Source organism: Galleria mellonella, unplaced genomic scaffold (assembly GCF_026898425.1).
Source record: "Galleria mellonella isolate WM207_F2 unplaced genomic scaffold, CSIRO_AGI_GalMel_v1 utg116, whole genome shotgun sequence".
In the NCBI taxonomy this organism is placed as follows: domain Eukaryota; kingdom Metazoa; phylum Arthropoda; class Insecta; order Lepidoptera; family Pyralidae; genus Galleria; species Galleria mellonella.
The window spans coordinates 2,845,619-2,862,037 of NW_026441978.1; the positions used below are offsets into that span (position 1 = coordinate 2,845,619).

Below are 16,419 nucleotides of genomic sequence, written 5' to 3' on the forward strand. Positions count from 1 at the left end.
CCTAATTTAATTATTACACTGATTTATTACTTTCAAATTTAGCGTAATAGTTCTATTACGCAGACAAAATAGTTCAATAAATAAAATAGGTTAATTAGAGATTTGTAGCTTTTATGTATAAGGGGATATATGTTTAATCCCGTATTGATCTCATTCTATTTTTTAGTTAATTAACGACTTTAACCATTTAAAAGAGCGACATACTACCACTATGATAGGTACTTCTTAGCATACATAGACAAATTCATATGTTTTAAAATTTTTTATACGCGATTTCATATTCTAAATTTAAAAATGAACAATGTAGGATACGAAACGTCTCTACTTTTATCAGTGTGCGTGACTATGTTCATGATAGATGTCGCTGTTTTTTCTACAAAGTTTAATATAGTACTTTGTTCTCTTCTTTTTATACTCAGGATGAAAAAGAACGATGACATTTTCTTACTTTATTATTACACAGAACAAAACAAAAAACAAATTCATATGTTCTCAGCGTCCCAGTGTCCAATACGCGCCGCTCTTTAATACAGGTCGTTAATTTTCTCTTCACTATGAAACACACTTTCTCACCTAATATCCGTGTTACTTATACCTTTATCCGTATTATCCGTAGTCATACCCGGATCGATTTCCACCCGGGTATAATGTTTCCTCGCTAATCAACTGGAGTTTTGTTACGAAATTTAAATCAACGAGAGAACAAGGTAAGTTAATTTTTTATTAGCCTTTACCCGCGACTTCGTCTGCGTGACCGGAATATGTTTACTGACCGGGTTAAAAAGTAACCTGTACCTTTCCCTCTCTATTATTTCATATATGTAGTATGCGTATATTATTTGGTAGGTATGATTGGTTAGGTTATTAAGACGCTATGAGGTAACAAACAGACAACTAAACAAACTCACTTTCATATTTATAACATTAATAAATATTGAGTAAAAAATGCGCAACAAGGATTTTCGTGACGGAAAAAAATAAACCAACATATGTAGTTTTATTTGTTTTTTTTTTTCTTAATTTATCTGTGTACAAACGTAATTACCAATTTCAATTTTACTGTATATATAATAATGAAATAATGAAGAAATAAACAACAACAGAAAAATAAAAAGGAAAATAAAAAATCTATTCCAAATTCTACCAGACACCACTAATTTCTAGCAACAAAATATGTACCTATTTAGAGTAAAAACTTTTTATACGTTTTCATTTTCTACTCAATTTTGATTTATTTTTTTTTTAAACCAAAATTGAACGAAAAAAGCAATTTATATTTGAATTTGGAATCATGATTCTAAACAATAACGTGCCTCTTTATACATTCTCGTATACAATTCCGTATATAGTAGACGGAGCTGTAATAGCGGCCAAACAGTTGAGCGCAATGTTAACAAATGGGAATCGCCATTCGCGCTAACATTACCAAGTTTGCTCTAAAATTATAACATTGTGTAAATTAAAATTACTCATGTTTTTTTTAACAAATTGCCCAAACGAAATATTTTACTTGATAAATATCCTTTTATCCAAAATGCCACTAAAAAAAAAAGGCTTCTGATTCGAAATCAAGTGCCGATAAATCGAATACTATAAAGGTCAACTTAAAAAAAAGGACACGATAATGTTTGTATAAGGCATCGTGTTCAAGGTACAAGCTTATTTTCAATTGCATAAAGGCATAGAATGGACCACCCGTCCCCTTTTCCGTAGGGGTCGTAGGAGGCTACTGAGGAAATTCAATGGTCGAGGAATAGGCAGCAGCGTCCCTCTTAAAACATCTCTACAGCCTGACTGCGGTTGCCAATCCGCCTGTCAAGCGTAACAAGTACTGGCAAAACCCTCCAAGGGGAAGACTTATGTTAGATAGATACTCTTTATTGTTTCCTCCAAAAGATTACAATAGTAAACTTATTATAAATATAAACAATTACAAGAAATAATCACAATGAGAAAACAATGGGCGACCTTATCGCTAAGAGCGATCTCTTCTAGGCAACCTTTGGATGGAGAGGATAAACAATTTGGTGGGAGGCACGATGAAAAATTTTGTTAGTTCTAAATATGGGAGATATGATACATATAATAATATAAATATTATCCCTACTCATTGTTATATTTATATACATATACCTACACACACATATACATATTAACACATATACAAATATATATATATACATATATACACATATACATACATGGATATAAACGATATGTTCAGCAGTGGACAGTTAAAGGCTGATATGATGATGATGATTGCAAGTATACCGCTGTCGCTTATGACATGCCTCACAACATAAAAGCGGCTTTCCAACAATTGTAGTGATTTATTTAAGCAGCAAGCCAAACGGATACATTGCTCTATTGCTACGAGTATGTGACCACAATAGAGAATTATTGCACATTAGTTGCATTCTAGCAGGCATTCACATCGACTGGTGTGAAGATTCAAACGGACTGACGGACGAATAGTAACTATCGTGAGTCATACTATATTGTAATTATTTACATAAACTTTGCTCACATTTTTAAATTCTTAAAATAGCAGGAGGGACAAAACTGTTGATACAAGGGCAGTATACGATACCTACCCTATTTAATGAGGGGGGAGAAGGGAATGTTAACAATGGGTAGTATATAGTATAGTAGCCCCATTGCTAGCAATATACCCTGTCAGGTCGACCTCCTCGTGGTCCCCCCTGGAAACCATCGTGATTGATTTATTGTTAGATTCGTCACGGTGGGCTAACTGACCTGCTTCATCATCACCTATCATCCCTCACTGGTGCCCCGCCGGTGTATACCGATAGCGCAGACGGGTTAACCATTCCATCATCATCCATTAAAAAAATCCTATTTAATGCAAATAAATTTATTACTATTACTATTACTATATTAATATTATTAAAACAGGGACTGGCTGAAAACCATCGCTATGCAGCTATATACGTATTTTCTGTTGTAATTGTTTTACTGGCAATATTTTTTTTCCGATTCCACTGTATCCCATTCTATCCAATTCTATCCCATTCTATCCCATTCTATCCAATTCCATCCTATTCTATTCCATTATATCCTATTCTATTCTATTCCATTCTATTCTATATCATTCTGTTCTATATAGGCTAACAATGAGTCTGTTGTTCTCATTTCTACCTCCATGTAATTTTCTCTAAAAACCGTTATGTTAAAACAAGAATTAATCTTGTTAAATTTTATGGCTCGTTGAGTTGCCTAAAATATGTGTGAGCGTAACGGCTGGCTCATCTGTCATACTCGCGAACGGGTACTGCTTATGAGGATTGGTCTGCTCGTGTATATTTTCAATTTAATAATACATATTTTGCAATTTCAATTTTGCATCTAGCACTGAGTTTCGGCAAATTGTTTTAATGCGACTTAAAAAAAGTAAATACGCTGACACCACAACAGATGGAAAATGGTAACCGTCATCTATACGTCATCATACATCATACCAGCCATTAAATATCCACTGCTGAACATAAGCCTCCCCCTTAGGAGGTTTTGCCACGCTTGGCAGGCAGGTTGGCAATCGCAGTTAGGCTTTAGAGATGTTTTAAGACGGACACTGCTGCCCATCCCTCGCCCTCCCTGAGTCGACTCTTACGACAGCCACGGGAAAGGAAAAGTTGGCCTATTCTATGCCGGGACCACACGGCATCTATAGGTATATATGAATAATACCATGGACATTCCAGAATACATTATGGTGCCTATAGTACCCTTCGTATCTTGCCATTGCAAAGGACTAAGGTATTATGTCTACATACCCTATAATTTCACTGCTAAGTCTAACCTTTCAAAATGAAACACGACCATGTAAATACAGCTGCTTCATGACAGAAGCACGAGTAAGTCAGACGTACACGTTTTAAACAAAATGTCCGCCTTGTAAGAATTTTTTTTATACAATTTAGAATGGCAAACAAGCTGACGGCCCACCTGATGGAAAGTGGTAATCGTCGCCTATAGACATGAGCAGTACCATGGACATAACAGTACACACACATACTGTTTCGCCCATGATACCCCCCATGCGTTGCCATTCCTGAGGACTCAGTTGTTATTCCTCTGTACCCAGTAAATTCACGCCATATCCCACCCTTCAAACCGAAACACAGCCATGCAAACACAACTGCTTCACGGTTGAAACACGAATAGGACAGAGGTACCCAAGCAATCGACTTTTGTACAGTTTCCCTCTGGTATCTTACAAAACTTAATAAAACTACACAATTCACGGTTAAAAGCTGTTACGAATATTTAATATTAGTAATAATTTTCAACTCTCCAAACTGACCATGGCGCTAACGAAATTGGAAGAAAACTTCCCACTTAAGAGTTCTGTATTCAAACGACGCGAGGGAACAATATTTGGGAGTGTCGGCATAAATCACAGAGCCCGCGTTTTCACTTTTGCATCGAAACTCAGTGATGTTACACTGAGTTTCGGCACAGTTTCGGCGCGAGCCAAGATTGAAATTATGCTTTCGGATATGCTTTCGTCTTTTGTGAATTATTTCTTCTATATTGTAGTATATTTAAATGGAAATTAATGAAAATATAAATAAACGAATAAACGAAACGAAATTAAATGAATTTATTTCGTTAGAATGTAGGTAATTTTTAGATGGGGGCACCAATAAAGGATGATAGGTGAGGATGGAATAGATCAGTTAGCCCATCGTGACGAATTCAACAAGATTTGTTCACGATGGTTTCCAGGAGGAACCACGTGGAGGTCGACCTAATAGGGCATATTGCATAATGCGGCTGTCAAACTCCATTGCTAACAACCCCTTTCCCCCAAAAATGTTTCGATTTGTTACATTAGTTTCATTTACAGTATTTCTGTGATAATATAAACAAAACTTGTTTTAATTTTTATTAAGTTCTATTGAAATGAGCTATAATAATTAGATTTTGCTGCACAAAAACACGGGGACTAGATTAGAGGAAATTTTATAATAAACACTAATCTTTTTTCGATCTATTTTTTTTTTTAATCTTCTCTAATCGATTTTTTTTAACCCCTGTGTGAGTGTTGTCGCATATTTCTGTAAAATAGTTTCTTTCTTTCTTCTTTCTTTCTAATCTCGCTATTCTTATTTTGAAACTAATGAACGAGAAGATATTTCCTACATTTATTTAATTTAAAAATATTTGAATTTAGAACTTAAAATTCGTATATACTTGTATCTACAAGTATAGGTATTTTGCTCTGTAATTAACAAGATTTTGTTCCCCCCATACGTTTGAAGTACGGAACCTCAAGTAACAAGGTGACGTCTGTGATTCAAATAAGATGTCAGTTTTAAATCATTTTAGTCAAGTTACTGACGATTTTCAGTTAGTGACTGAAAAATTACGTCAAAATGACGTCTAATTGTTACCTGGCACACTTTAATGTCCGTAGTAACCATTCTAAATTTTATAAAGAAAAACAATTAATACATAAAATCATACAAAAAAGACCATTTAAAAGCTCGTACATTTATTTGCATATAAATAATATCAACCGATACAACAACTTTCATCAACGGGGCATCAAACGCGTAATACGTCGTAAAGTGAATAATAAAAACGGTAAAAAAAAGACCGAAATTCAGCGGCCCCTTTTAATGTTTCAGCACAATCACTGACGACTCAGTTATTCATGGCGTGACAGCGCGGCGCCATGACGTTGGATAATGTTATGAGGATGTACCCCTTAATTTTGAAAATACAGTTTTGTTTTTCAGTAGATGAAGATAGAATAGTGCACCCGCCACGATAGATTCCAGTGGCAAGGGGGCTTGGAGGCCGACCTGATATTGCTAGCAATGGAGACTAACAACCGGGAACCGACAACTTGCCATTTAGCAGCAGCCATTCTAAGTTGTAATGATTATTCGTTTAAAAAAAAAATAAAAGAGTAAAAAGATATAAATATGTAATAAATAATAAGTAATCATCGTTATCATGTCAGCTATTAACTCTCCACTGATGGACATAGGCCTCTCCCATGAGGGGGGGGGGTTTGCCAATAATTAGCAGACTTGACAGGCGGATTGACAACTGCAGTTAAGTTTAGGTAATATTTTAAGAGAAACTCTGCCCATCTTTTGACTTTGATCCTTTGTCGCCCCTTACGATACCCACGGGAAAGAAAGGGGTAGTCCATTGTATGCCTCGCATAGCATAGTCGGTGTCAAACGACAATACTAAAAACAAAATATATAATCAATAAATAGCAAGTAATCTTAAGGTTATATTTAACTAAAAAGTAACAACACAGTTAACACTCGAAGCAACATTTCTTTATAACATATTAACACTACGTTTCCTTCTACACCAATGCACCACAAAAACTGTCCACGTTACACAGACCTCCAACAACCCTTTGCTAAGCCTACATAATATCTTAACTCCTCGAACAACAGCCGATGAAAGAGGTCAACATAAAATGGTAGTTTCCATATAGGCTTTTGGGTCAGTAACATGGGGGCGAATGAGATTTTTTTGTGCTTGAACCAAACAGAATAATGTGCCTGGGGGAGATTACGGATACATTGTGTTAGACAAAGGATCGTGTATAAAATATCTCGCCTACAAACGATCACTTGAGGACTGGAAGTACATTGTATGCTATGTCGTGAATTCTTTAAAATATTATAAGGTTTTATGAAACACTAGCTGCCCGTCCCAAAGGCAGGCCATAAAGAATAATATCATCGGTGTAAACTAAAAAGAAATATAACAAAGTCAATCTACCAGACTGAAACAAGCTCTTAGCATATATGTTCTTTATAAGAAACTAGCGCCCCGTCCTGGCTTCGCACAGGCGGACATTTTTACAACATTTTAAAAAATGGTCATTGTGACATAACGATAATAGTTGGGCATATAGTATCGCGAGGTTTTTTGTAGTTATTAATATTTTCTTCAATATTGTAGAACATACTTTTGTTCCATCACCAATAGTTTCCGCAGCGCACGCGACCAAAGATATTTTATAGCATTTTTTTACACCTTGAGTTACGTTATTAGTAACGTAGTTTTAGTAAAGATCCCTAAACTTTTCTACCAATAAATATAGCCTATGCTAATCAGGGTGAATGTAGCTTTCTAATGGTGAAAGAATTTTTGAAATCGGCAAAGTAGTTTTTGAGTTTATTCATTACAAACATACTCGTACATACTTTTTATATTTATATATATATATATATATATATATATATATATATATATATATATATATATATATATATATATATATATACAAAAAATAAAGAAAAAAAAATCAAAATGCATAAAATAAGTAACAATTTTCCCCCTTCATGCGTGTGCCACAGTAACGCAAAATAGCCACAACTCAACTTATTGCTTTGCCCTAAAACGAGCAAAACACTAATATTCTGTTGTGGCAAAAAGTGAGCCGCGAAATTCCATAGAAAAAAAATAACGCTACGTATAAATTGAAAAAATTAAAATTATATTAAAATTTAAAAATATAAACACAAAGCAATGATCATCGCTGAGTTACTTAAGTTCTTACGTTACGTACTTAAGTTACTGTCGATTGTTACAATATTACTAGTTACTAGTATAGTATTATATTATCTGTGACAATATTTTTAAATAAATAACTTTTGAATAAATATCTTTACTCATATAATATCTTATATCACCAGAGGGAGACTTTGTACAAAAGTCGATTGCTTGGGTACCTCTGTGCTATTCGTGTTTCAACCGTGAAACAGTTGTGTTTGCATGGCTGTGTTTCGGTTTGAAGGGTGGGATATGGCGTGAATTTACTGGGTACAGAGGAATAACACCTGAGTCCTCAGGAATGGCAACGCATGGGGGGTCTCATGGGCGAAACAGAATACTCTGTTATGTCCATAGTACTGCTCATGTCTATAGGCGACGGTTACCACTTTCCATCAGGTGGGCCGTCAGCTTGTTTGCCATTCTAAGTTGTATAAAAAAAAAAAATCTTTACTCATTTAATAATTTAATTATATTTTAATGTTTCTCAAACACAAGGCACGCTGTGGTTGCCTATAAATGTAAGAACAGTAAAATCTAATCTGCCAGTGTATTGTATTGAAATGTTTAGCTGTATCTTATGTTGGTAATCCTATAAATAAATAAATCTTATATAAAAGGTGTCTACTATATATTTTCAATATTGGACAAGTGAACTAAAATCTTAACAGATTACGATCATGTAACAAAATAACAGCTTTAACAACAGGTTTAAATTGAAAAAAAATCCTTAATTGGCCCATTTGTCTGAAAGTGGGAGAATTCTTTAAGAGATAACAAATTAAGGTTTCAATCTACCTGTTTATTTATACAAATTTTACCCAAATTTTGTATCGATTTTGTTGAATCTTTTTTCCATTTTTGTGTTAGTTTCTTGTTAATTTTATGGACTATAGTTGCAGTTTTTTAATGGAACAAATGCGAGACTCCACGAGGGGTTTTTTATGGATGATAATGGAATGGTAACTCCGCCTGCGCTAACGGTATACGCTGGCGGGGCACCAGTGAAGGATGATACGTGAGAATGAAAAGGCCAATTCGCCCATCGTGATGAACACTTGGAATCAGCACGATGATTTCCAGGAGGGACCACGTGGAGGTCGACCTGTTAGGGTATATTTTTAGTAATGGAAGTAGTAATCCGCATTACTATCTCTCCCTCCACTTCACGAGGGGTACGGGGGTAAGCCCTTGTACGCAGTAATTACACTATCAAAATCTACACTTCAAACCAAAACACAGCCTTGAAAGCAAGCAAATGGGACAGAAGTACACATAGAGCCGAATTTATTACAAACCCCCTCCCCCCTTTATACACTAGATTACCAGAATCGTAACGTTTATAATCTAATAATGAATTATTATAATTATACGCCAACTCATAAATTATATTGAAGTCATTAACATAGCCATAACATCAGCCCTACGCAAATAGGCATAAGTGCAAAATACAAGTTAAGCGCCAGTTTACTTACAATACGTGACGCGGGGAATAGAGGAGTAGAGTTTGCAAAACAAAATATTTTTTTTATTAATTTTTTATTCAACTGATTCTATAAAAAAATGTATATATTACAATATTACATTAGAATAGTTAAAGATTATGTCCCACAAGTAAAACCGATTTCAATTGTAACAAAATTAGTTCTTTTGATCTAAAAACTAAATTTCGACAGAATCTCTATAGAAAACCGATTGAACTATAAGTATATACTTACAGAATGATCCTGTATTTCAGATAAAAAAAGAATTTTCCAAATCGGTTTAGAACTGCCGAAGTTATAAGATAATAAAAAAATACTACCGAACTGAGAACCTTATTTTTGTAGTCGGTCGAAAACAATAGCATACGCATATTGTTGTTTATGATTTCTTATATTTAAAATATGATATCAATAAGTACTTAAGTACTTAGTAATCACCAAAACTCCAATAATATAATTATACAACAAATATATTTTTTTTTGTCAACCCCATCTGCATATAGTATACAAATATATAATATGAAATAAAAAATATAAATATAACGTGAATTTTGTCAATTTACATCAACTATGCCGATTGTTTACATTTTTGAATAGAATTTGTTTGGATACCATTCTCATAAGTAACAACACAGATACCATTGATTCTATCTTTATTGTATAAATAAATATCGTATGATACAAAAACGCTGTATGGTCCCAGCATAGAATAGGTCACCCATTCCTTTCCCGTAGGTATTGTAAAAGGTGATTAAGGGAATTTAATGGTTGAAGGATAAGCAGCAATGTCCCTCATAAAACATCATCAAACCAGACTGCAGTTACCAACTCACCTGCCAAACGTGGCAACTACTGGCAACAATCCCTAATAGTGGGAAGTCTGTGTTCAGCAGTGGGAAATCAACAGCTGCTATGCTGATGATGACGATGATAGGAAAACTAATCAAATCAGAAAATTTATCTAAACTGTACTGTACTAATTATTTCTGACTTATTATTAATTAATATATTTAATAATTTAAGTGTAAAATCCAAGTAAACAAATACTTTGTAATTATTTAAAAAAAAAATACTTAATTAAATAATTTACTTCAAAAGCACTCAATATAAATCTCACATTGTTCTTAAACTTCTAAAAATTTAAATTTTTAAGAACGCTTATTTTGCTATCTGTACACATGTACAAACCATTTATTTGCGTATTTAATGCTCGAACATATTTTCAATTAAGGCGGGGATCTAATTAAATCGCGAAAGGAGTTGTTTTCAACTTGTACAAGTTTGTGCGTGCACACGCCGCCTCCAGCGTAATCCGACCTCTTTCGTATTTAGGCCGGTGGCGTAACGAGGGAATTTGAAACATATTAAAATTCTCATTTCGTAGTTACATCAGTCCAATGTCCGTGCCGTTCCGTAGAACTGAGGGCCTACCATGAAATATTTTCCGAAATTTCGAGGACGAACGAAATAAAAATTTTATGTTAAAATTACATAATAAATCCCGCTTAAAATTATTATAAATATTAAAATATCGTTCCTCTGGACTATTAGGATAGGATTTATGATGAACGAAACGTTAAGCTCCATTTACTAGGTCGATTTAGGTTCGAAAAAATACGAAATTGAGCCCGAAAATTCGGAATTTCATTTCATGGTAGGCCCCCTGTTCTTGGTGCCAACTCCACTGTACCACGTCATTACAAGCTGTTGAATGGTTGCAAACAACAATTGGATATTCACTTTGATACAGAAGGGGATTTCTATAATAAAGCATTGCAGTTAATTTTAATAGAATTTATATGAATGAAGCAATCATTTATTAAATCTAAAAAAAAACTAAAAAAATGTTATATTGGAATAAAACTATTAGACTCCATTACTAGCAATCCATTCCCACCAATCCAGGATAGACCTCATGTGGGTCTTTTTTTTATTGAATAATAATGGAATGGTAACCCCGCCCGCGCTATCGGTATACGCTGGTGGGGCACCAGTGAGGGATGATAGGTGAGAATGAAAAAGCAGATCAGTTAGCCCATCGTGATGAATAGATACAGAATTCAGCACGATGGTTTCGAGGAGGAACCACGTGGAGGTTGACCTGGTAGGGTATAACCTCATGTGAGTCGACGTGACAGGGTATATTGCTAGCAAAAACCTCATTAATAGAAATCCTCTCCCCTTCAAATAGAGGGTGCTAAGTTTTTGGTTACGTCAATACGCCGAGTACACGAACAATCCCACTTAAAAGTTTTATATGTTCCGTATTCTATTAGCGTAATATTATTTCACATTTGCATAAACGTTTGAATTGTACGCTTCGGAATTACGCTTTCATCAATTGGAGTAATTAGACTTAATTGCAATTAGGAAGTAGAGGAGGAGAGAGGGAGGAGGGAGGGAGACTTTGTACAAAAGTCGATTGCTTGGGTACCTCTGTCCCATTCGTGTTTCAACCGTGAAGCAGTTGTGTTTGCATGGCTGTGTTTCGGTTTGAAGGGTGGGATATGGCGTGAATTTACTGGGTACAGAGGAATAACACTGCGACTGAGGGAGGGCGAAGGATTCTTGGCTGTTGTAAGAAGCGACTGAGGGAATTTAACAGTCGAAGGATGGACAGCAACGTTTGTCTTAAAATATCTCCAAAGCCTAACTGCAGTTGCCAATCCGCCTGCCAAGCGTGGCAACTACTGGCAAATCCACTAAGGGGGAGACTTACCTTCAGCAGTGGACAGCGGCTGATATAATGATGATGACTGGTGGCAAATGTTAAAATACACAACTGAAAAGATAATACATGTATGTTATGTTTATTACAGGGAGACTTTGTACAAAAGTCGATTGCTCGGGTACCTCTGTCTTATTCGTGTTTTTACCGTGAAGCAGCAGTGTTTGCATGGCTGTGTTTCGGTTTGAAGGGTGGGATATGGCGTGAATTTACTGGGTACAGAGGAATAACATCTGAGTCCTCAGGAATGGCAACGCAGGGGGGGTATTATGGGCGAAACAGTATACTCTGTTATGTCCATGGTACTGCTCATGTCTATAGGCGACGGTTACCACTTTCCATTAGGTGGGCCGTCAGCTTGTTTGCCATTCTAAGTTGTATAAAAAAAGAAAAAAAAAGTTATCTTGAACTCCAGATAAACAAATACTGATACAGCTGACGATTCTCACAGTATGTTTACCTTTGATTCATAATCGATCAATGCATCGTTTCAATCAATCAACATACCTATAAACAAACATACCACCTCTCATTTAAGAAAAGAGCAGTTCTCACAGAACTGCTTCGAGGAATGGACGCGAAAACTTGCTGTATTATAATATTACTAATACCGGCAATTAGTGTAAGTAGCTCACTGGAAAAGCAACTGTAAATTATAGCAGAAATTATTAACAGCAAAAGCTGAAGTGACTCTCTCGCTGGCTGTTGTTAATTTAATAATATTTAAGTGCGTAGTCGAGCAACAGACGTAATTGTGACCGTAAATTTTATGTTGGATCAAAAATTTGAATTTATAATAATTTTAATAGTGTAATGGTAGTGTTTAAAGCAGGTATAAGACCTAAACTTGATAAATTAATTTACTATTAAATATAATATATAGTAGATATAAAATCTTTCTAATCTCATAACTATTCCACGTTTAAAATTCGAATATCGTCAATCTAATGTATCTTCGAAACATTTCACGTCAAGTGTTAATTTCAATTGTGACAAAACATGAAATAATGTTTTGTCACAATTGAAATTAACACTTTTTATTAGTATAAACAAAATTACTAAAGAATTTATTAAATAAATAAAATTAGAAAATAATTAGAAAAGTGCATACTCCTTCTTACAAACACTTCTGCAATTTTTATGAGTTTGCGGGTGTTTTATTTTTTTATGGGTGATAATGGAATGGTATCCCCGCCTGCGCTATCGGTATACACCGGCGGGGCACCAGTGAAGGATGATAGGTAAGGATGAAGCAGGTCAGTTGGCCCATCGTGACGAATTCAACAAGAATTGTTCACGATGGTTTCCAGGGGGAACCACGTGGAGGTCGACCTAATAGGGCATATTGCTGGCAATGGGGTTGTCAAACTCCATAGCTAACAATCCCTTTCCCCCCAGTTTGCGGGTGTTTATAGGTGGCGATAATCACCTACTATTACGTAAGCCGCATGTTACTTTGTTTTTATGTTATAAAAAATATATATAAATTAGGTTTAGAATTTAATAACGTATTATTATTATGAAGTGTTATTATTTGAAACAAATTTATGAGTTAAACGTTTATAATTTCATCAAAATTTTAATGAATAATGTATTGAACACGATGTATCGATTTACGATATACTCCTTTGTAGGAAGCATGGAAATCCCCAGGAGACGAGAGAGGAGACGGCCGTGACCTTCGTAGACGTCTTCATTACCATTCCAAAAGACACATGCTGCCTCGCGACAGTGAACCAAAGAGACGTCCCACTACGCAGCGCCCCAGAGAGTTGAGAAAAAAGGTGTTAAAATAAATTCGATGTTCCTGTAAATTGATCATATATTTGATTTAGATAGGAATCTACTATTTCACCTACACATTGCCATTTTTGGTGATTTTTAGATGATTTAAAAAAAATCTTGCAATTTGGGGTCGCAAACAAACTACCAGCTCATTTGAGATACCTCATGATGATACCTATGGTACGCCTATCCTATTAAAATGTATGCTAATATTCAGACATTTACGTTAGCATGGTTTATCATTATCATCATGTCTGTTGTCAACTATCCACTGCTGAATATAAACCTTCCCTATAAGGGGAGTTTTGCTAATAGTTACCACGCTTGCCAGGTTTGGTGATCTTTTAAGAAAGACGTTCCTGCCCATCCCTCTATCATGAAGTTCCCTTTGACGCCTTTTATAACACCCACACGTTGTTTCCCATCCCTCGACCATAGAATTTCCTTAGTTACTTCTATTGACACCTACGGGATGAGAAGGGGTGGCCCATTCTATGTCAGAACGACATGGCCTAGAATTTTAAATATAGTTATTTTTAATCATGATTATAACATATTTCCGTTAAAGTTGATTGTTGTAACACATGGGTAACTATCATTTGGCCGAGTAATAATGGAATGTAACAGGGTACAGGAAACGCCTGCCAGCATCTCTTGAATTTATTAGGTTCATTACCGCAGTTAGAATGTAACTCAGTAGTCAAATATAAATTTAAATTGATATGCAAAATTTTTGGAATTGTCAGGTCAAATATTATAAAAGAGTGTCATACTATTTTATATGATTATAAAAAAAAATTATAATGAAATGAAAAACCAAAACATATCTAGCTATCTAACTTGAACTTAATATATATATATATATATATATATATATATATATATATATATATATATATATATATATATATATTATATAATTATATAAAATATGTATATATTCTGTGGCTAATATTTTTCTTCTGAACTGTATATCGATCACGTGTTAAATTTTATTTTGTCAATATTTAATATTTTCGAACAGTAAATATTATTATATTATTTCTTGAAGTGTCAAATAAAGAAGACTGATCATGATGGAGCTCATTGATTCAACCTTAACCACCGTGCCTTTTGAAGAAAATCTGTAACATAATAACAAAAATATAAGAAATGAAACAACTGGACGTCAGTTTGTCAATTCTATTAATATTTTTAAAGATTTATCTACTGTCTTTCATATCACTAGTTCACTTAATATTATATTATAAAATTATTGAGGCAAGTTTTTTCTTTCTCCGTACGATTTTTCAAAGATTTATTTTATTTATTTATTTTACACTGTATTGCACCAAGTAAAAAGAAAAATAACAAATACAGTAAATATTAATGAGAAGTCATACAAATGGCGGCCTTATCGCTAAGCAATCTCGTCCAGACAACCTTTGGGTAGAGGACATTGAGAAAAAGACAAACATATTTCTTCTATACAAGCCTTTCCCTGATAATTACAAACATACCAAAAAAATAGCCAAATAGATGAAACCATTTTGAAATGATGCGCTTACATATCTTCAGCATTTGATTTTTACTCGCATAGATTTAATTTCATAGTCACTCCCATTATAAATCAAGCTTAAAATATTTTAGCGCTAAAAGCTCTTGCCGTTTTTAAGAACACTTTACTTTTTTCACAGCCATCGGGTCACTTAACGCCTCTCGACGAGGACGACATGGAAAATGACGAGGTCGTTTCAGTCGCCATCGGCCCCCCGCCAATCAGGCCAAAATACGACAAAGTACTTCGGAAGCACTCACCAAACCTTGAAAAAAACGTGACAAATATTACAACCACAAATCTAATAAGAAACATTTTGACTCAGCTAGGGAGCGAGTTTTTAACCCACCAAGTGAACGAAGATTTTGTTTTTGGACAATACGTGGGGATTGCGATGAGGAATTTGACGGGTGAACTTCGATTGAAGATGCAACATGAAATATTGGATCTAATAGTAAAATATCAGAAGATTAACCGTGGTGACGTGTTGAAACCAGAGGAAAAAACTGAAAGCAACAAAGAAAGTACGTTGCAAGTATTGAAAGAATTTAAAGGAGAGAAAAAGACTGTTTCAAATGATTCAGACAGTGTCGGATGGCCAGATTTAACAAATTTAGCAAAAATCGTAGGTTGAATAGATGCTGAACTTTATAAAACAAAATATGCTTTCCTGGCGATCCATTCATGAAAATATAGAAATACTGGCTTGTACACTAAACAACGTTACAAAGACAAATTTATGAACTATTTTTTTTATAAAATCCAACGGAAGAGTAACACTGCACTGTTGCATTTGGTATTGTCTCTAATGATAGATGTAAGAATCTTATTCAATTATATATATTTGTTTGTTACATCTTGGTACTTTCATTGCTCAATCGTTATAAAATTTTGCATGCACATAAAATTTGGGATAGAGAAGGCCATCGACCTACGTCTATTTTGGCGGATCAATTTAAACCAGCCTCTCGAAAGAAGTCGCGAATAAAAGTTAATTTGAAATAAATACATATAATAACTAGCCAAGTTCCTGTTTTAGGGTAGAAAAACAATTTATTATTATACGTGACTTTAAAGTGAAACATACTCTCGAGAGTATACTGAAGCTGTATTAACTCGTGGAGAATTTAACAAGCTAGCAATAATGTGAGCTTGAAAATTAGCTAAAGCCACTGTATCTCTTGGGGATAGTTTAAAAAAATTCTTTATTCAATGTGGCGGAATAATTCATTCAATTCGTTACATCCCTTTGTTTCGTTGTAAACTCCAAACTAATAAAAATGCTATACAATGCTCAATAAAGCTCCGCGACTTAACAACCCAACGGACAG

The 16,419-nt window shown here is 34.6% G+C and overlaps 1 protein-coding gene across 1 annotated transcript; it reads left to right on the forward strand.

Moving 5' to 3' along the window:
• The first annotated feature begins 11,868 nt into the window (after positions 1-11,868).
• LOC113513961 (uncharacterized) lies at positions 11,869-15,854 on the forward strand. The gene is made up of 3 exons (XM_031909254.2): positions 11,869-12,388; positions 13,401-13,550; positions 15,228-15,854. The coding sequence occupies exons 1-3, from the start codon at positions 12,338-12,340 to the stop codon at positions 15,720-15,722; spliced, it is 696 nt and encodes a 231-aa protein (XP_031765114.2). The 5' UTR covers positions 11,869-12,337; the 3' UTR covers positions 15,723-15,854.
• The last annotated feature ends 565 nt before the right edge of the window (positions 15,855-16,419 follow it).